Source organism: Pyrus communis, chromosome 14 (genome assembly GCF_963583255.1).
Source record: "Pyrus communis chromosome 14, drPyrComm1.1, whole genome shotgun sequence".
Lineage (NCBI taxonomy): Eukaryota > Viridiplantae > Streptophyta > Magnoliopsida > Rosales > Rosaceae > Pyrus > Pyrus communis.
In genome coordinates this window covers 10,223,871-10,246,372 of record NC_084816.1, presented here as the reverse complement: position 1 = coordinate 10,246,372, position 22,502 = coordinate 10,223,871, and the positions used below count along the sequence as shown (strand labels likewise).

Genomic DNA, 22,502 nt, shown 5'->3' with positions numbered 1-22,502 from the left:
CCAAGAAGAAGGAGAGTCTAATATTAACTGTATACTCTACATAATTTAAGTTCAATCTAGAGAATCCAAATAGGTCATCTGCCCCACGAAAGGGCTCTTTTTTGTTGCTTTGGGAAGGCAAACAATCATTGGGATGGTTAAGAGATTAAACTGTGACCCTAACAATTGGTTTAAAGACAAAAGGGGACCATGGATTTGTATTCACAGTGGATCTGAGATGAAAGGACACCGCCCAAATACTTTCCATAATTTGGTTTTGGCCCTATCCTCAGTTTGGTAGCCATTTCAAAATTGACTTGGTATACTTGTTGAGCATTTGTTCTTGGCAAAAGCTGTGATTGTTCTATTTTGATATTTTTACCCTAACAATTATTGTCTGAAATATTTGAAATTCACAACATCATTCAATCAAGAAGATTGATTGTCACTACATCAAATGGTCATGGACGATTGTCTTTCGCTTTTGTTCTTGGTAAAACTACGAACAACTTGCCCCCAAGACTTTTGCTATCTCTATAATAAGTAATTTAGTTGAATTGTTGTTGCTAATTGCTGAAAAAGCAAATACAAAACAATTTTTCCTTGAACCGTTTTGTTTGCCGAACTCACTTTTTCAGAATCACAACCTATATCGTTCAAGACAAGCCTGATAGAGTTGGCTTCTTGGACTAAATTGGATCTGTCCAATTTTTCCTGACAAGTCAAGGCCAAGGCACTAACAAGGTGGAAAAATATGATGTAATAAATTAAAATTTAAATGCTACACAAAGGAAGCAAGTAGTGTTAATTTCTTTGTTTTCATAAAAAACTGGAAAAAGAAGTGAAATTTCCATTACTTTTGCTACCAAATAAACAATAACAGTAAGCATTAATCTTGCACAATCCTATTATAAGCTACATACTAATCAATCATCTATTTCCCTTGTTTGAAAGATGTATTTATCAAATGAGACTAATTATTACGTGGGAGGATTCTCAACTTTATTTGATTCCTACAAGCCTAAAAGCAATTATACATGATTCTCAAAATTCCCACTTGCCTTTCAGCAAATCTTCAGTCGTATCTCTTGCTGTCTTTCCTTTTGCCCTTTTGTTAACATATTCAAACCTTATACAGTCACCCCTCTATCATAACCAATTAACTTATTACCACTTTGCAACCGATTTTTCTTCCCTACAAACAAGCATTTAGTGTCATTGCACAATTAACCATTGAATGTGATCTAATGACTTAAAATTGATGACCAATTACTATTAGATCAATCATGCAACGACACTTAATACTTGTAGGTATTGAAGAAAACTCGCATACCATTTTCTAGTTTGCAAAGATTCAATTGCATGCATTATTGAGAGATATATATACATATAAACTTGTCAAATTCATCTATCTACAATCACATACCTTAAGCATTAATTTATTTTGTTTTCTTAAAAATGATGAAAATGAATGGCTAATCTATTCCTCTCTTGAAAGGAAAATTAGAAGAATAGTTGTAATAAATCTTAAATGTCAATGATTAACAAACAAAAAAGAAAAATAATTAACGACAAAATTTGATATTTGTTGTAGGCCTATTTGATTGCACGATCTAGGATTTAGAGAGAAAGCGGGGGCCAGCTACATTTAGAGAGAAGAGAGATTGATTTAATTGTAAGGTGTGTTGGATTCACCCCCATTGTGCCTTTATTTATAGTAGTAGGATTGGTAAAAACATTTCCCTTTAGGATTACAACATTTAATAGGTAATCAACTCCTTATATGAATATAAGATACATTCCCATATCTACTAGGATTTACATGATCACATTCCTATTCTAAATATGACTGCAACACTCCCCCTTGAGTGTGTAGATACTCAACAAACCATCGCATCAGATAAGGTAGAATAGTTGATGAAGTCATTGGCACAATGGGTGATTGCGAGTCTCAAATTTAATTGAAGTATGCATTTGTAGTAAAACTCACAAAACCTCGCTATGGTAAAACCCAAGGCATGGGGAAAACCTATAGACTAAGGAGAAAAGTGAGAAGTATGCATAATGTCTTAAAACAAACGTCAAACAGGACAAAAGTTGTGAACTCAACGGAGTATGATCATCCCAGGATGGGTGCCTCATTAAAACCTCGTTAGGTAGCAAAAACCCAGTGGGAAAAATGCTCCAAATCGTAGGAAAAAGAGTACATTATGGGTGTACTCGAAGGTTTCGCTTTATCTTCATTAAAACGTCTCAACACCTTTTGGGTGTAGTTCGATTAATGTACTAAGATTCCATCCAAACAATGCTCGATCTTCAGTCCGAGACAGTATCGAGTTTTCCCCAGATCCTTCATCTCAAATTCCGATTTCAAGTGTGTAGCAATTTCCTCAAGCTCTGCAGGAGTCCCAATGAGGTTCATGTCATCGACATAAACTGCAACGATTGCAAATCCGGAATGTGACTTCTTTATGAACACACATAAGCATAATTCATTGTTCACATAACCCTGACTTGTCAAATATTCACTCAGATGGTTATACTACATCCGCCTGGATTGTTTCAATCCGTATAATGACCTCCTTAACCTAATTGAGAGAGTGTTCCGTGGTCTAGAACTATTTGAACTAGTCAATGGAAGTCCTTTTGGAACTTTCATGTATATTTCTGTATCTAGATCCCCATAGAGATACGCGGTTACCACCTCCATAAGCTGCATATTCAGTTTTTTGGAAACTACCAAATTGATTAGGTAGCGGAAAGTTATAATGTCCATTACAGGGAATATGTCTCCTTGTAATCAATCCCAGGGCGCTAAGAGAAGCCTTGCGCTACGAGGCGTGCTTTGTATCGCACTATTTCATTCTTTTCATTACGCTTCTTCATGAAAACCTACTTGTAGCTAACAGGCTTCACGCGTAGTGGTGTAGGAATGATAGGTCCAAATACCTTATGCTTCGTGAGCGAATCGAGTTCAACCTGAATTGCTTGTTTCTAGTTTAACCAATTGGTTCTACGTCGACATTAATTGACTGAACATGGTTCAATGTCATCGCTAAGCATGATGTCAGTAACTACTAAGTATGCGAATGCATCGTCAACGATCATCTCATTCCTATTCCAAACCTCATCCAATACTGCGTAGTGGATCGAAATTTCATGATTCTCAAGATGCCAGCATGTTTTGTCTGAAGCATCACCGTAATCTAGAATAACCTTATGTGTTGGAACGGATGAGTGAGCGATGGTTGGATTCAAACTAGGGTCACTAGTTGGTGTCATTTTCCTCTTCCGGGGTTGTGAATCCTTTGAACCAATGGGTCTGCCATGCTTCAGGGTTGGAGCAAATGATTGGCTAGCCGTCAATGTACCTTACCGCGTGGAATGTGCAGCCTCCCTACCTTCGAGGACTATCCGACCTTCCCAAGTAGGTTGTTAATGTACGTGGGGTACATCTATCCTTGCAGGTGTGTTTGCAGCAGGTATATGTGATCTTGTCACCTTTGCTAGATTATTAAAAGCATCCGGCATGCTTTGAGCAATGCTCTGAAGATCTATAATTCTTTGCATCTTAGTTTCAAACTGGGCAGTGCGGGGATTTAAATGAGACACGGTGGGAGCATACCACGACAATTCGCAGTGTTCTACGAGAACGTTAGCATGCTTATCTCCCCCTAACGACAGGAAGACTATCTCATCAAAGTGACAATCTACAAAACATGCGGTAAAGATATCTCATGTCAAGGGTTCTAAGTAGCGAACAATTGATGGCGAATCATAACTGACATAGATTCCCATTTTTCTCTGATGACCCATTTTGGTACATAGCGGCGGTGTTATTGACACATAAATGGTGCACCCAAACATCCGTAAATGAGATACGTCAGGCCCATATCCAGTGACCAACTGTAATGGTGAATGTGGTTAAGTCGCGGTAGGCCTCAGGTGGACCAACATAGCTGCGTGCAATATTGCATAGCCCAGGCAGATACCAGCAGTTTGGTTCTCATAACCAAACTCTGAGTTATCAATTAAAGGCACTTTATGAAAACTTCTGTCAGGCCGTTTTGGGTATAAACATAGGTTACAGAATGTTCCACATCAATCCCTACTGACATGCAATAATCGTCAAAAGTCTATGACGTAAACTCTCCAGCGTTATTCAGTCGAATCGACTCAATCAGATAATCAGGGTGGTGAGCCCTTAGCTTAATGATTTGAGCTAGGAGTTTAGCAAACGTGACGTTGCATGTGGACAACAAGCAAACATGTGACCATCGTGTCAATGCATCAACCAACACTATAAAGTATTTAAATGGTCTGCAAGTTGGTTGGATAGGTCCACAAATGTCCCCTTGAATCCTCTGAAGAAACTTAGGGAGGTCATGAATGATCTTTGTATGTGAGGGTTAAGTATTCAACTTCCCTAAATAACACGCTTTGGATGGTGGAACTCCGACATAGGGATGTAACTTATGCCCGTGTGAAGATTTGAGGATACGACGCATCATGTCACGTCCAGGATGTCCCAAATGGTCATGCCAAAGTAACAAAGTGTTCTATAACTCAAGCATAGGGTCGGGCACTCTATGGGCTTCTATGCCCCGAATGATTGAGATGTACAACTCATTTAGCAGACGTTCCAACTTCTCGTGAATATGCTTCTGGTCATATTCGTATAAAGTAATACAAAGAAATTTAGAACCATTATCTTCATTGGTTTCAAGATGATATTGATTATCTGGAATATCTCTAAAACTCAGCAACGTTCTTCCGGAACGTGGAGAATAGAGTGCCTCCTTAATGATCAAAATTGTACCATTAGACAACATGATACATGCTTTTCCGTATCCTTCAATCAGGTTGGACAGGCCTGAGAGAGTTGTCAAATGAGCTTTTTTGGGTATTAAGTTAGTAAAATAGTGTCGTCCACACAACCACTATCTGCCAAACCAACTAACTTCCCCACTAGACATACCTAGAAATAAATTGATTGAATTGGTCACATGCATAAATATCAGTCCATTCATTCAATTAAGAAATTCAAGAAAATAATATCCATTCAAATAATAATCCATAATTCAAAACAAAACAAAACCAAACAAATTATTCTAAATACTAGAAAAATTGTTCAAAATTAAACCATAAACCTAGAAAATAGGGGGTAAGGGCTGGCCACTCCTAGTGGGTTCAGCCACTAGGGTTAAACACCCTAAAAACATGGCTAATTTATTCATCCATAGGCGTTGACGCCTCCTAAAAATCTAATATCTCCATTGATGTAATTGCATCTTCCAGATGATCCACATGTGCAAAGTTAGACTCACGACAGGAATGATACTTGGCAATAGCCTCATGGGAAGCTCGGCATACACGTGTCCCTTGATCCACAGTGATAGCACATGTCCAATTCGGTAGAAGCGAGTTAAACGGAAGCTTTGCCCTTATTCTTAAAGTTTGGGGCCTTAAGGGAGAGTGGTGGGCGTTGTTGGGTCGCATTTCCTCCCTTAAGTGTGGCACTCTGTTGACCTTAGGTCTGTGGTTGGGCTTGTTGCCCATTACCACGGCCATGACGATGCTTTTGTCGTTTATGGCTGCTAGAAGGGGTCGCATACGCTTTAGGTGCAGCGTTCGAGCCAGTGGGTTGAGCTTGATGATTTTTCATGAAAAGCTAGTTCTGCTTTTCAGTGAAAGGTAAAACAGAGATCAAATCCAAAAACTTGGTGAATTTATGAGCCCTATATTGTTGCTGCAGGACAAAATTGATGGCATGGAAGGTCAAATAGGTCTTCTCCAGGAGATCTATTTCAGTTAGTTCCACTTTACAGAATTTCAACAGTGAACGGATTCTACAAACTTCAGAGTTGTATTCATTCATGGACTTAAAGTCCTAGAAGCGAAGATGGTGCCAGTCGTGTCTTGCTTCAAGCAAGTATATGTCTTTCTGGTGATCGAAACAGTCGGCCAAAGCAAGCTAGAGGGTGCATGGGTCCTCCTCATCAAGGTACTCAGTCTGCAGTGCATCATGGATGTATCTTTAAATGAAGATCATTACAGTAGCCTTCTGAGCTTCGTCAACAAGTTTGTCGGCGATAGGTGCCTTGATGGTGGCTCATATGCCCTTTGTAGTTAGATGGAGCTTCATGTCTTGAACCCACTTTAGATAGTTTCTTCCAGAGACTTCTAGAGCGGATAAATCAAGCTTGTTCAAGTTCAACATGTCCCTAAAACGGAGGGAAAAAAAACATGATTAGTCATATGGTAAGCCATAGACATATATAGTAGAACATACAGGTTATATAGACATGTATTAGTTTAATTTATGCATGAAAACTACAGGTTTCATATGATATGTTTTGAATGAAAACTTCGAGTTTCAAAGGCACTAAATTTGAAACTATAGGTTCAATTTAATTTTTTGAACAATTAGTTCATAATGAGAGGTTCTTGCAAGAAACACATAATGCAATATACTAATTTAAATATAGTGGATTTGAGGTTCTTCGGGAACTCAAGTGTGAGAGCTACTACGACAATATGTTACAATTCAAAGTATAAAGAATAATTTATTGAATGGCTAATGTCCAAAAGTGATCTTGAGGTCAATAATTTTGGATTCATTATCAGATTAATGGATTGCAGGTCACTTTTAATTAATTCGATAAATTGAGTCATACGGGGTTGATTGTAGAAGCAAAATAATATTAAAATAATATTATCGGGTTGAAAACATAGCCCCAAAAATAATTGGGCTCTGGTTAGGTGCCTTGAGTAATGGGCAGGGCCCTAAAAGGGCCTCGGGAGTGGACTGCAGGCCACGAGGGGTGGGAGAAACCCTAGCCGCAGCTGGGTTTCATGTCTGGGCCGACGGGGGGCACAGGTCAAGTCCAGCAAAAGCTGGCCTGTGGGTTTGGGCGCACGAAGCCTAAGCCCAGCCTTGTAGGCTAGCTGGTGTGGGCCGTGCGAAAAATCCCAGCCAACTGCGCTGGATTGGATGGTTGCAGGTCAAGGCAGCGATTGGGCTCGGGGCTTCAGGCCCTGCCGAGGTTAATTCTAGGCCGAGACCTGGTTGCCGCTTCCACAATGATGGTGCGGTGGGTGTGCTATACCATGTCCAATTCCCTTTCTTTTTTTTTTCTAAATCCCCTAGGGTTTAGGAGACCCTATATATGCTTCTAATTAATTTTATACATTGACTCACATATTCCACATAACAATTTAATTGTGCGATGCATGAAACAAATATATGAACATATACAATATATATATATATATATATATATATATATATATATCGTAAGGAAAATATAAATATAGAGGGGTTCATGCATCATGGGGAATGTTTTCATGCTTCGTGGACATTTCAAATATCTTCTTTTATTTTAAGCATACCTGATTAGCAAAAAACGAAGGCTTTGATTTTTTGTGGAAGATTGCCTCCTACGATACGTCAATTCCTCAACTTCTGGTAAGAGCGAGCTTATAACGTGTTGTAGGCCTATTTGATTGAACAATCTAGGGTTTAGAGAGAGGGGGGGCCGGCTACACTTAGAGAGAAGAAATATTGATTTAATTGTGAGGTGTGTTGAATTCACCCATTATGCCTTTATTTATACTAATAGGATAGGTAAAAACCATTCCCTTTAAGATTACAACATTTAATAGGTAATCAACTCCTAATAAGAATATAAGATACATTCCTATATCTACTAGGATTTACACAATTACATTCCTATTCTAAATGTTACTACAACAATATTATGATTTATGAGATCTTACAGGCATACATCAACAAGGAGAATTCAACTTTGTCGTCCTCCTTGTGCACCATCTTCTCTTCCAACCACAATCTGCTATCCGTCCCACGTCTTGTTCTGAACATGAACACTGCATACCTTGATGAAGGATTGAAGAACCAGTTATGAACATCCCACATCAGATCAACAAGCAACCCATCAACAAAAATTGTCTGATTCCCTCTAAAATTCCACTGCAGCCTCTTCACTCGAATGACCGTCTTTTTATCGATGCAAACGGATAAAACCGGATGTTTTAAGCCTTCATTTTCCCCACTATATTTTATCAAAATGTCATGTTCAATGCCTGTGTCACTGAATTGAGCTCTGGTGGAATAAAGAGCATTTCCGGAACAATGCTCTTGCCTCGAAACAAGAGAGGCTTTCGCAACACCACTGGTCTTGAACTTCTTGCTTACAGCTTCTCCGGCCATGTCACCAAGAACTAGGCCTATTTCTGAATCAATCATGACCAAAATGTAAAAACCCTCAACCGGTTCAGGACCAATAACATCATACTTTGCTCTAGAGAGATCCCAAAAGATTTCTGTCTTCAAATTATCAGATTCGATGACTTTGGTGCCTTTCTTCTTTCTGAAGATACGCGAATTCGTGTTCAACTTGAAGGATGCTGCTGAGGGATCGTCAGAAAGCTTAATGGTCAAGCCTTGTGCGTAGTGGTTTTTGCACCAGGAGACTGTGATCAAAAGCTGCTTTTGAGTGGAGGAGAGAGTGATTTTGTAGAAGCATGAGACTGCATTTTGGACTGAAGGAGTTAAGTTTGGAGAAACACAAGCAGTGTTTTCATACCTAGAACATGAAGGATGAGACACATTTACTGCATTTTCATTGAAACAAGCAACTTTGTCTCTCATTGTGTAAACAACAATTCTAAGTTTCTAAGCCAAGAAATAAAACCCTGCAGCAGTCACTACTTGAGAGAGAGAGAGAGAGAGAGAGAGAGAGAGAGATAGAGAGATATTGGGGGGTGGGGGAATCTAAAGGGTTTGGAGAAATGGATCTGTCTGGTTTGGTTTCGCTATTCGAACTGTGTTTGCGTGTTAGAATTTTGCAAATGGGAAAAACTTGAGAGGCTGAGAATGAGAGGAAGGTAAGGAAGGAAGAGAAATGAATTTAGTACCTTTTAAAAACTGCATCTTATGAGAAAGGAAAGAGGTAGAAGGTTAAGACAGAAAACCTTCAAGCTTGCCTTGTTTGGCTGCTTTGCCAGTTCAAACGAGACAAAAGATTCAAAAGAAAAATGAAAGGAAAGGCTAACAAAGGAGTGTCAGGTACCATCACTATTTGTGGCAGGATCATGGCTGCTTTTAATTCTTTCCATTGGGTTTTGTGATTGAAAAATTGATGTGAAAAAAAAATCATCCGCTTGTAAAAAATCCTTTTGAGGAGAACTTTCTGTAAAAACAGCGACCTGGTTCAGACTGGTACCATTTTCTTCACCAAAAAAAAAAAAAAAAAAAAGGTGAGAAAAAGGCAAAAGACAATTAATTATGATGGATAATACTTGACTCTTAACATGTGTCTAGAATACTAGGTATATACATTTGTATGTTATTAACTTGTGGAGGGGCACTTGAAAAAAAAAATTCCCTACTGTGTAATAATATGGCGTACCACTCCGTGTTCCAAACACATTAAAAGATCTCTCCTAACATTGGATCTTCTAAATAGCAATTTCGCTTTACATGATTACACATAGTACTGTTTCATAGTACAAATGTTAATATTCAAGTATTTAATACAAGACTATTTAGTCATCCATATGCATTGAACAAATTGACAGTTATAAATACAAGTAATATCCTCATGCTTAACGGTCAACTTGTTTGATTAAAATGGATGAGTAAACGATCTTCAAATCAAATGAAATTTTCTAAATATGATCTTCATATAATGAGAGGGAATATAAACGGTTTGAATTATGATATTTGTATGGCTTGTTTGATTGAAATGGATGAGTAAACGGTCTTCAAATCAAATGAAATTTTCTAAATATGATCTTCATATAATGGGAGAGAATATAATCGGTTTGAATTATGATATTTGTATGGTGAAATGATGTTACGTAATCATGTAAAACGGAATCGCTACTTGCATGTTAGGAGTCAGGCAATAGCCAACTATATTTTCACGTTCTCTAATTTATAAATGGGTTTTTATCACAAATGGTCCCTAAAATTGACCCTTACCATCAAAATGGTCCCTAAAATTGAAAATCAATCAATGTAGTCCCTAAAAATAGGTATTGCAAATTAATGTGGTCCTTCCGCCACAAGTATGTTAAAAACTCCGTTAAGCGCTGATGTGGGACATAAATGGATCTCATAAATCTTTTTTCTTTTTTTTTCACACAAATGGTTTTTGAAATTGACCCACAACATCAAAATGATCCCTGAAATTGGCCTGTGACATCGAAGTGGTCCCTAAAATTGAAAATCGATCAATGTAGTCCCGCAAGTAAGTATCCCAAATCAATGTAGTCCTTCCGTCACAATTCTATCAAAAATTATGTTATGTGCTGATGTGACACATAAATGGATCACACAAGTTTAATTAAATTAAAAAAAATACAAATTGTTTTAATAATTTAATAGTTAATAAAAAGTTGTGAACCCAAAAACCCAGTCCTACAATCACCTTCGATACCAATCCACATTCTTCTACCTCATTCCTTGTCTATTCTCTAAAAAAAATCTCAATACATCCATCTTTACACACTTCGACAACCTTCACCAAATTGAACCTGGATTGAAATCACCTTTGTTGACAGCTTGGCTGATTGGCAACGACTTCTAGGACATCCCCATTAACATTTAGGCGATCAACATCCTCAAAACCTTAATCTTGGAGAGCTTGTTCGGCGCTTCCCTGGTGGTCTAGTGACTCAAAGAACGAGGATGTCTGCCTTGAGATAATGAGGTTATAATCGAGGTGCGTTTATTGTTGGTTGAAAACTATTTCGAAACCCCCTCTTAGGCCTTGGTTAAGCCTTGTGCCTTTGAGAATTATAGAAGGGATCTTTCTTTGGAGTAGGTCCTACTATAAGAAAAAAATTTCATTGTGCAAAAAGGTATTTAGACAACTTTTTAAATTAATTATTAAACCCAATGGAATTTGAAATATTTTTGTTGGAGGATTTTTTTTTATTTGTTAATCATAAGTGATACTAAAGAGAGAGGCAGGGTTTGAAACTAGAACACACTTAGTTGAAAAGAAAGATTAACTACTAAGACAATTCACTACATACTTTTTGTTAAAAATATATATAAAAAATGAAGAAAAAAGAAGTAGCCCGGAGAGTACAAAGGACAAATTGTCAAAATAGTTGACAAGGAGCCTTCTCTTTATAATAGTATATAGATGTATAGATAGATAAATATTTCCACTAGAAATATCTTCTTGCATAAGTTGAAACAAACTCATCTTAAATTAAAATATCAAATTGGACAAACTGGACACAAAACAAATAACCAAGAAAGTCCTAGGGTTGGAAAAAAATTCCCGAAAATTCCGAACCACACCAAAAAGAATTCCGATCCCAAATTTAAAAAATTCCAAATCAAAATTCCTGAATTTTCAAGATGAAATATCGAACCGATCCCAAAATTTTGGTATGGGATTTGGTATTATCTACTCAATTCTTCAGTAATCCCATACCAAACCGAAAATAAATATTATATATATATATATATATTATTATTATTATACATTTGAAATGTTGCTAACTAATTGTAGCAATATAATTAGTGTGGTCTACAGGCAGTAACCATAGCCCTTTATTGCCACATATGCCGGTACGAACCTCCCACAAATGTGCCTATTTCTTCAACACAAAATCAAAAAATTGTATTGTTAGTTTTCGAACATATTAGGTTTGTAACTTATTTTTTTGCTTTTGGGTTTGTTACTTATCTTATTTTATTTTCATGTTAATTTAACTTGGTATGAATGGTTGCAATTTCAATTTGTATGAAATTTGGGAACACCAAACCATCCCGAAATACCGAAAATATTTCAGAAATCTTGAAAATTGGGAATACCGAAATTTTGGTTTGGGATTGGTCTTCAAATTCTCATCCTGAAAATTTTCGATTTGGAATTCGAGATCCCATTTTCAATTTGGGATACCATACTAAACCACCCCTAGAAAATTCTATAGTAAGGAGGCTTGGATTTAGCTAAATTGTCAGCATAGCATTGTGCTTTGCCGCCTAAATTTAATTCGAATCTTCTCCTATCATTTAGATGAAGTTAATGTAATTATTTTATTATATTTTAAGAAGAAGAATTGATCAATACCTTGGTAGATATATTATGTGGAGGGAATATGTTATTTCTCCGAGTCTATTTATTTAGCTATTTTGATTTTACTAAAGGTGCTATGGGCATGCATTAGGATTATTATGAATTTATGACAATGAGTGTAGACCCACAAAATAAATTCAGTCTGTAGAACCACCAACTCCTGCTCCCAACACATGACCTATAATTAAAAGCAAGGCATAATGTGTTTATGCAATGAGCTATAAAGTTTCCCCTATTTTTTTTTTTTTTTCTCCATTTCTTAATGTATATTTGGTCTACCGTTATTCAGTCTTGATTTTGTCTGAAAATACCTTAGATTCAAATCTCATAAACTATAGCTGTTACTGTTAGATAGAAGAGAAATGAAAGAGCAATCATCTGTGACTATTTTATACAAGTTTTGTATATATACATTACATCCTTTAATATATGAAAAATATCATGTGGTTGCTGGTTGGAAAGTGGGATTAGGAACATTAAATTAATGGGAACCCATCACATGAACCCTATTTATGGGTGCGTGAGCAGCTCCTCCTGTGTCCCTTCCTTGTGATTATTTGTAGGCTCCAGAATTTGTTGATATACTGATATCTATTAAAGTAGCACTAAAGGTTTTAGAGCAAAAGAACCAGCTATTATTTAAACTTTGAGATTAAGGCTTATAGGATTATTAGATTTTGATTATGCAGGTATTAGCTATGCAGCTGTTATGTTATCATATTATCGTGTTAATTACACACATAAACATCATAGAGAAATACTGTTACCTTGTTAGATAAGTTTGAGGGATTGTATATTGTAATTTGTGAGGCTATCAAATCTAATCATTCTTCATATTAATCATAGTTATTGTTTAAGTTAAGAATATGGTTCTTTTAAAAGAAAAGCTAGGAAAAGGGTTGAGTTTTATTTCCAAATGTGTTAATGTATATCGACTGAATTTGCATTGTAAATTTGCATTGTAAAAAAGTATAATTAATCATACCGGAGAAAAATTCAATATATGTGCAAATTAACGAGGCATTATATATATATATATATATATATGAATATTTAACTTCATGAGTCTTATTAGTACAAGCGGGAGGCGTACTCCTGATCCATAGTCCCCAGATCTTAAATATAGAAATTTGATATATTGTCTGTAAACAACTTCGTACTGGTTATTGTCAACATTGTGCTCAATTAATTTCTCCTCATGTTACTCGTATGATAGCTGCCAAATGGATTTTAAGTTATATCAAAGGTACTTTGGATTTTGGCCTAACTTTGGCTCCTAAGCTTGCTTTTGCATAATTGTCTGTTCAGATGTTGATTTGGCGGGTAACACTAGCCGCTTCAGCACTGGCTACTTAATTGAAGGTGGTGCTATCCACACCATTTTTATTTTCCACACACCCTTTTCAATTTTTTATCATCGAATTGAATGAATTGAAGACAATCAAATGACATAAATTAACAAAAAGTATGTGGGAGGTAAAATGAAGTACGTTGATAACAATACCCCTTAATTTATCTTGGCATTTAATTTATCTTGGCACCAATCCCATCTCGTGGTGCTCCAAAAAGCAACTAATGGCCTCCCATTCTGCTAAATTAGAGTACCAGTCTCTTGCTTTGTGTGTGCTGAAACTACATAGATTTGTTATCTTCTACAAGAACTTGGTCATCGACGGAGACATCCTGGGCCCAGGGGGAGGATGCCTCCACTCAGTTTTTTTTGGTAAAAAAATGGACATGCTTGTGAAATTAGCAAGATATTTCACTAGTTTACTTGTGCTTGTAACATTATCATTAACTCTTCCAGTTCCTACTGCCAACGTTGAAAGAGCATTTCGGCCATGAAATTTCTAAAGAATCGATAGAGAAATCAATGGATGAATGATAACCTGAGTATTTTCATAGAAAGAGACGCTTTCAAAACATGAAACATATCGAGGGATATTGTAATATGTTATATATTAAATTTTATGGATTAATATACAAGTATTTTATTTAGTAAATTCTTTAGCTTTTTAATTTGTAACTTTGTTATTAGAAGATGCCTCCATCCATAAAAATATCTAACTTCGTCTCTAGGGTTCGGTTGTCCTTTCCTGTATTCCTTCATTGTGACAACATTAGTACCAATATCTTGCTTCTAATCATGTTCATCATGCTCGCACTCGTCATTTAAACTTAATTATCAGTTGTTCGTGAGAAATGGTGCTTGTGAGTCATCGGGTTTGGTACATTTCTTCTATTAATCAACCTGCTTACTAAAGCTCTCCATTAGCCTCGTCATGGTGTTCTTTCCTCGTGTGGGTGGGAGAAGGGGGGGGGGGGGTGGTGGAATGTTAGAATAAATTTACTTATTCTAGGAATCGTCGTCATAATTATAGAAATGTAATTCTTTCCGCATGTGAATTTTGTCAAACCTAGATATATTGTAAACATTGTATTACGTGTGAAGTCCAACAGCCATATGTATTCCAAGTCCAACGGGTTGTATTACGTGTGAAGTCCAACAGCCATATGTATTCCAAGTCACACGATTTGTGTTGTCCATGTGTTTGGCTTGAAAATTCATTACAAGTAAGAGAATGTGTTTAGAATGAATGAATCACATTGTACAAAGAGTAGTGATACACTTATTACCTATTTGTACCATCATTTGACCATCTCTCTAATAGAGGTAGGGCTCACCAACACATGTGAGTCTTGTCTCTATAAGAGAGATGATACTAATAGATGGTAAAAATAACATTTTTTGTTGTAATCGGATTTGGTACATTTCTTCTATTAATCAACCTGCTTACTAAGGCTCTCCATTAGCCTCGTCATGGTGATCTTTCCTCGTGTGGGTGGGGGAGAAAGAGGAGGGGGGTGCGGGTGGTGGAATGTTAGAATAAATTTACTTATTCTAGGAATCGTCTTCATAATTATAGAAATTTAATTCTTTCCGCATGTGAATTTTGTCAAACCTAGATATATTGTAAACATTGTATCAGATTAATTAAGGAGTCATATAATTACAACAAAAATGTTATTTTTACCATCTATTAGTATCATCTCTCTTATAGAGACAGGACCCACATGTGTTGGTGAGCCCTACCTCTATTAGAAAGATGGTCAAATGATGGTACAAATAGGTAATAAGTGTATCACTACTCTTTGTACAATGTGATTCATTCATTCTAAACACATTCTCGTACTTGTAACGAATTTTCAAGCCAAACACATGGACAACACAAATCGTGTGACTTGGAATACATATGGTTGTTGGACTTCACACGTAATACAACCTGCTCATATGAAGTTGAGATTCCACAATAAAATCAATTGGCAATATGGGGAGTAACTCAACTCCTTATAAGTCCATGCAAAATTCTTCATTCCATCAATATGAGATTCATTCTCACCAATTGTAAATATGGAGGAAATTAAATCCTGCCAACCAAATTGGTTAGGCAGTTGCATTGTCAATACTGAAGATTATCTTTTCAAAAGTGTATGACACCCCAAGTTTCATAGACTAATATATACATAGATTTGATCTGTCATTCATTAACTAATAATCTACGTATTACCAAATTAACAACTTCACTTTGCTTAATTAGTTTACCAGAAGATTACCTGGAATTGCAGACTTCTTCAGAACCCTTTACAGAGAAATATAAAAAATAATCGAAAACGAACAATTAAGATAATGATGTGCACATTCAAAAGGCAGCCGTCATATACCTAATGTTATGAAACTTGCAGCCGTTATATACCTAATGTTATCAAGTACAGGTCGAAAGTGTATCAGAAAATAGAGTTTTGACCAGAAAAAGGTCGCCCTGTAACTATATATTTCTCGAACAGAATTGTACACATATTTTCTTAATAATGCTTCCCCTAAGCAGCCTAACCTTTCGGCTGGGAAGGATAAACCCTATAAAAGCTTAACAGACAAATATAAAGCCTAACTACAAAAAGAAAGTGGTCCTTCACACAACAAGAAAACTTTTGAGACTTTAATAGGAAAGAACTAAATATGGGAATATTTAATCTCAAATAGTTCGTCTACTCCTATTTTCTGTGATGATAGTGTGATTTGTGACTTTGTCGGCTTCAGGTCCAGAGTTTACTGCATTGAGTTTACATTAGAAACAACAATTAGAAGGAAAATACTTGTATTCATCTCTTCTTCACTCTTTGTGGATAACGTATCTTCATTAAACAATTTTCGTAATCGGAACAATATATTCAATTTCTTAAGAATCGTTTGGAGATCATATCTTCACAAAATCATTTGAATCATATATCGTTTAGTAACCCAAATATATGGAACAAATTGACGATATAAGTACCAAATAACACATTCATGAAAAACCATTCATTATATTGATATAGCAATACTAGTAGGAAAATTGTACGGACTTTTTTTAAAAAGAGAATCGGTACCATTTGTATTAAAAAATTATTAGCGGACATTATGGAATTGTTAATCATCGTTATTCATTTTTTTGGCTCCCTTCATGTTTAACTGGTTACAACATGACCTTAATACTCAGCGTATGAAATACATAAAAAATATGAGGTTACACTATGATCATCAAAGCTTGCAGTCCAAGACTACAGAGTAGTGATGAGGTTCTAATTAATAACATTGTTACTAGATAACAATGTTTATGTTGTGGACGTCTGTTGCACTATTAAGATAGCCTATTATATATGCATGAACGTGTATGGATTACAAAATTATTGTTCAGAATAAAGGGTACTGGTACTCTTTTTTTAAAGGGTATTGTACACTAGTTCTATTTAGAGACACAGTATAACGCACACGCTAGCACAATCTCTAATAGAAGTGACTCTACCATGTATGTAAAATCGATTTATATTTAGAGATGTGTTAGCAAGTGTATTAATTTTATGTGTCTAATGGAGCTATCTAGATATTACATACCTAAGACCATCTCCAAATGAGATGTCAAATTTTAAGTAGAATGTCATGTAATCAAATTTGAATGTATCAACAAGTTGCAACCGATATGTCAATCCTATGTGGATTGACATATGAGTTTTTATATGTCAAATTTGACATATGAGAAAATGTGATGTCAAATAATTTTTAATTATTTTATTGTGTATGTCTCATTAATGCACCAATTGTAGATCTTGAAATTTTATTTTAATTGATTTCTTTTTAAAAAAAGAGTCCTACAAATATCATTTATAACAAAAAAACATACCAATTGGAAAAAGAAAAAATTTGACATTAACACATCAACCATCAAATTAACATTTGATATTTATTTTTTGATCTCCATTGGAGATGCTCTAAGAACATTGGTGGAAGGATAAGTATTCCTAAGTACACTAGGGCTACGAAGGCTCCAAAATTCCAAATCTTATATTCTCCCATACACGAAGGCTCCAAAATTCCAAACATGAACACCTAAATCAGTGGCTGCAACGTGTGAGCAACGATGAAAACAGTTCTCAGGAAAAGTATCCTATAGAGTGGAATAATTTCTCATGACATTTGCCAAATCTGCAGAGTTTTGAATGTGGACCACTTGTTTTCAAAGGAAGATTTAGGCAATTTTTTATATTGGAAGAAGATAGACCACTTGACGAGGTCATGGACTTTTGGCCCTTCTTTCTGAGGAGGGTCTACCTAAAATTATACTAGTTTGGCAATTGTTTGGAAATTGGAAGGCTACTTATGTCATGCACGTTGCAATTTGCAATTTGCAATTGTGCATTCAACTGAAATACGTGAAATAGTGTCAATATTATAGGGAAGTGCAGGCCTAGGTTGGTAACTTGGTATTGAGGAATGAAAGAGAAATTAATGAAACAACAAAGAAACCCCAACGGGTTAAGTCTAGTAGAAAGCGAGCAAAAATTTGGAATCTCTAATTTGAATTTGAACTCTTACAGACGTATTTTTTTAGGTCACTAGTTTTGCTTTGATGTGTTGTTTGACCCTGGATCAAAAGTACGCTACCGCCTCATATGAAACGAGAACTATATAGAAAAACAAATTAATCTGCTATCAATTTGTGGTGAGATGCCTCTTATATTAAAAAAATAATAATAAACCAATAAAGAAATTGGTTAGGGTTTGCCCCTTTGTTTAAGTGCATAAAATTTCTAATGATCCCAATCAATATTGTGGTGTTCCGTGGGTTTTTGATGATGGGCAGCCAAGAATTTTTTATCTTAATAATCAAATCAGAAGCTCTCTGCCTCTCTTAATATAACATTGTGGAGTGTGCGTGAAAGCAGGCATGTGTGTTGAGAAATGGACATTAGACAGAGACAGATAGCTCTACACCGACAAGATAGAGATCAACCGCTAATGAACATTGGTTTCTTGAATTTCATCTCTAATGATTTTTAAGAGTGCTAATTAATCGTGTTTTCAGGTTCATCGACAAACACCAAGCTTTGGAACTTATTTTAGTTATACCTTTTTGTTTATCCATCATGCATGAGGATTGGATGTGCTTCATTTACAATTCACATTCATGACATAAGTTTGAAAATACCTTTTTCATTTTTTTTTTAATTCAAGAAAAATTCTCTAAAGTTAGAAAGAATTTCTTGTCGTGAATGCGTTTAGAATTTTTATTGTTATTACAAGCGATATTTAACATTAATTTACATTAAAATGAGAGTATTTAAACATGAGATACAATGAGTTAGACAATCCACTACTTTCATACAATTTAGGATTTAGTAAATATGTGTATCGACTACCCACTATGATATTGGTTGTTATGATTGCTGACAAGAGGCAAATTACATAACTTGAAGTTGAGTTTTTACCAAATGAAATCCATTTTCAATTAACAAGTAATGTTAACAATTTTTCTAAGAATCATGAAGTGACATATATACATACATATACATATATATATATATATGTTTTATTAGTGTTTGGGAATCAAGGGGAGGAAATTGTTCATAGTCATAGACTCATAGAGGAAAACTAACTTTAAATTAGTGAGAAGGTGGGTAAAGAATTTTTTAAGTAATCAAATCTTAAAATTCACTACCATTGGGCTATGAAAGTCAACTACTTGAATGATCAAACCAAAACATCTCATAGAAATTAACTAATCTACACTCGGAGGAAATGGCTCCACTCAATTAACTTGTACAACAAATTGGAAAACACTTATAGTTTGATCTAGACCGCAATATCATCGTGTGAATATGTGAGTGCCTCATTTATTATGTGCTCAAAGCACATTGTAAGTCAAGACAATTATACAAGAATATATCTTCGATGTCATTCATTGTGTGACTAAATCACATGACAAAATTACATCTACACGAAATACTCTCAGTGACACCGAAACCTTCCAACACAGTGAACCTCTCCCACGCATGACAATAACTATAAGAGCGAGTTCCCCCTGTCGATCTTCTTTCTCTCCAAGTATTTTCACAATCACAAGTCACAACCGGTGGGATAGTTGAATATTTGGGCAATTAATTTATCAACCAAATTTAATTTGACATCTCATCTACTACTTAATCATATATATAAAGCCACGTGAAAACTTAGGCTTCCAAGTTAGTCTATGTTTTTTTTTTTAATATGACTGAAATAATAATGCACTGTATCTGCATCTGCCAATTAAGTCAAAGATATTGCATGTAAGCATCCGATTAAGGATAATGTTAAGAAGATTAAATTTGTAGATTAAATTTTGTAAACTAAATAACATAGAAGTTGATAATTCAATTATTACCTAAGCGTTGATTAACGTGCTTAATTTTTATTTGTGACATATCATTTAATTTGTAAATTTAATTTACAAATTTAGTCTCTCTAGATACCTTAAATACCTGATGCATTTGTTGCTTCTTGGAAGTTGGTAAAAGTCCATTTAGTTTGTTAAATGAAGATTAACAATGGAAAACTGACTTTTGAAATTCCCATTCAATTCCTGCATCATTAGAATAATATTATATTTCAGAAAATATAATATAATCAGTTTCATTTGTCGGCACATTTGTATTACTATTTTTATATTTGAGAGTATTTTTGTCAATGTATTTTTATTTAATGAAGAATTTTTACAGAATGATCAAAATGATTGACGGTGAACAAACTCAAAAACCACTTTTATCGATGTTAAATTTCAAGGATCAAAGTAAAAAGTTATGTCAATCTTATGGACACTTTTACATAAAAATCCATATGAATATGTTGCTAACCAAACCGTTCCTTTTTTTATTTTTTTTATTTTTTTATGTTCAAGTGTACATGTGTTTAAATGTTTTGGTGTTGAAATTGCATGCCTTTTTGCTCACCACTTCTAATCATAGTGTAGTATTATCACCTCACTCGATGCTTGTCGCATATTGTTATTATAGTGTATCATAATCCATCTTGCTAATTACCATTTAGTTTCTGGGTATGAACTCGTTCTACGTTGAACGGTTGAAGGAGGTTCTAAGTTCTAATTTCATGAACTCTAGGTGAACTCCATGTACATGTTCTAATGATTCTGAAACATCTAATTGCTGAACTAACTAATCTCAAAAATTGATGGGTATATAGGGGTAACATGATGAGTCTATGAGGGTGGTATAATGAGACTAGAAGGTATCAATAAAGGGTGGTGCTATCCATCCAACATTTTTTTACCTCCTACACACCCTGTTAATTTCTGTCATTTAATCATCTTCGATTGATTTGATCTGAATATCAAAATTTGGGATGAGAGTGTAGAAGGTACAAAAAATATGTATGGATAGCAACATCCTAAATAAAACACGCAACATGAATAAACTGCAACAAGAGGTGTGCAGAAGTTTTAGCACAACTGAAAAGAGGCTATGCTATTGGGCCGATCCAGTTCACTCTTCTTCTACTCTGCATTTGCATCACAGAGGATTGTGTAGGAGCAGCTTGGTAGCTCTATGTGCTGTTTTACATCAAAGTGGAAGATGATGCGTGGGAAGATTTGATTTTCCAAACCTACTAGCTAGCCGAGAGGTGATTTTCGCACACTATTTTTAATCTCTCTCACACACTTCTTTTTATTTCTAACTATTGGATTCAATAAAACACTAACAAAAACAGGAGACAAGATTAAACAGGAATATGTGGTAGGCTAAAAAGGGTGTGTTTATCATTTCCTATGTAGTCATTGTACGCTGCAGAGTTGAATTTTGTGTCTCAATTCTTTCAGGTTTCATCACACTTTGGTCACTTATATAGCTTCTACCACCAAGGCTCACCTCTCAAACTATTTGTGTCAAAAGAAGCAAATCATATTGGCAAACTGGCAATCAGGCAAATTACTCAATCCTAACATTCTTGTTGACACATTTTACTGGCAAAATTAACTGAGATCTAGGCTCGTTAGCTTTAAAATCAAAGTTCATCTCCAGGTATATAACTCATCCGCATGCACAAATAAAAACAGTTGCAACAGGAGCTATATGATCATTTAAGGATCGAAGCGAAACAAGAAAAGCAATGAATGATCGATTGTTACTCGGCAAATAGCAGTAAAGGTGTCACGGGAGTGATTCTAAAAATAGGAAAGTTTAGCATGACCTCTGATCCAACAACTAATAATAGATTTATGCAAAGAAACAAATACAAATGACAGAAAACAATGGATAACATGCGTCTAAGAAAGATAATTCAGACCAAAAAGACAAGTTAATCTAATTACCAGAGAAAACAAAATAACTTTTTAACTCCGAGACAACCCTTCTCTTTGTGCTTAAAATAGGAAGCCAACAAACTTCAACAATCCCAAACCACCGTGTCTCTAACATAGTAAATAACTACTGCTTAGTAACCAAACGCTTTGCAAGACTAGTTGATAACTTTGCATTCTTTTCGTCTTGCCAGTTGCTACTACATAAAGTTGCATGCAACTCTACAGAAAGCAGCCAGTTTAACAGATACTAATATATCTGCCTCTTAAGCAAATAGAGGAAAAGAGACATGTCGATCTCTCATACGAAAATTTCTCTCATAAATCAATTTTATGAAAAAGGAAGACTAGGTTCACAAACAATTCAGACATTCCAACCCAATAAATGAAGGAGGAACAATTCAGACCTAGACTTTAGGCCTTATCATTCCAACATCAACATCCCTTTTAGTAAAAGTATTTTCCCCAAAAATAAACCATCACCTCATCTCATATTTTATTGATTACTTTGATACAAATTTAACATGACATTACTTCAAAACAATACAAGTACATCATCTAACTAGTGAATGTTAAATTGAACTCCCATGTAACAAACTAGAAGAATTTCAGGAGATGCAAAAGATTTGCTTTTTAATTCAAAACAAGCGTGTTCAGCAGTTCACCTCGAAAGACAAGCATTTCGTTTCAACTTTCGAAAGAAACTTATCAGCAAATTCAAGAATAGTACAAGAAA

The 22,502-nt window shown here is 35.3% G+C and overlaps 1 protein-coding gene across 1 annotated transcript; it reads right to left on the bottom strand.

The window, feature by feature from the left end:
- Nucleotides 1–7,626: 7,626 nt before the first annotated feature.
- LOC137714224 (uncharacterized) lies at nucleotides 7,627–8,741 on the bottom strand. Its single transcript, XM_068453487.1, has one exon. The coding sequence runs from the start codon at nucleotides 8,648–8,650 to the stop codon at nucleotides 7,745–7,747; it is 906 nt and encodes a 301-aa protein (XP_068309588.1). The 5' UTR covers nucleotides 8,651–8,741; the 3' UTR covers nucleotides 7,627–7,744.
- Nucleotides 8,742–22,502: the final 13,761 nt, after the last annotated feature.

Coding starts and splice junctions, on each gene's coding strand:
- LOC137714224 (XM_068453487.1), bottom strand. CDS start 8,650: ATGAGAGACAAAGTTGCTTGTTTCAATGAAAATGCAGTAAATGTGTCT.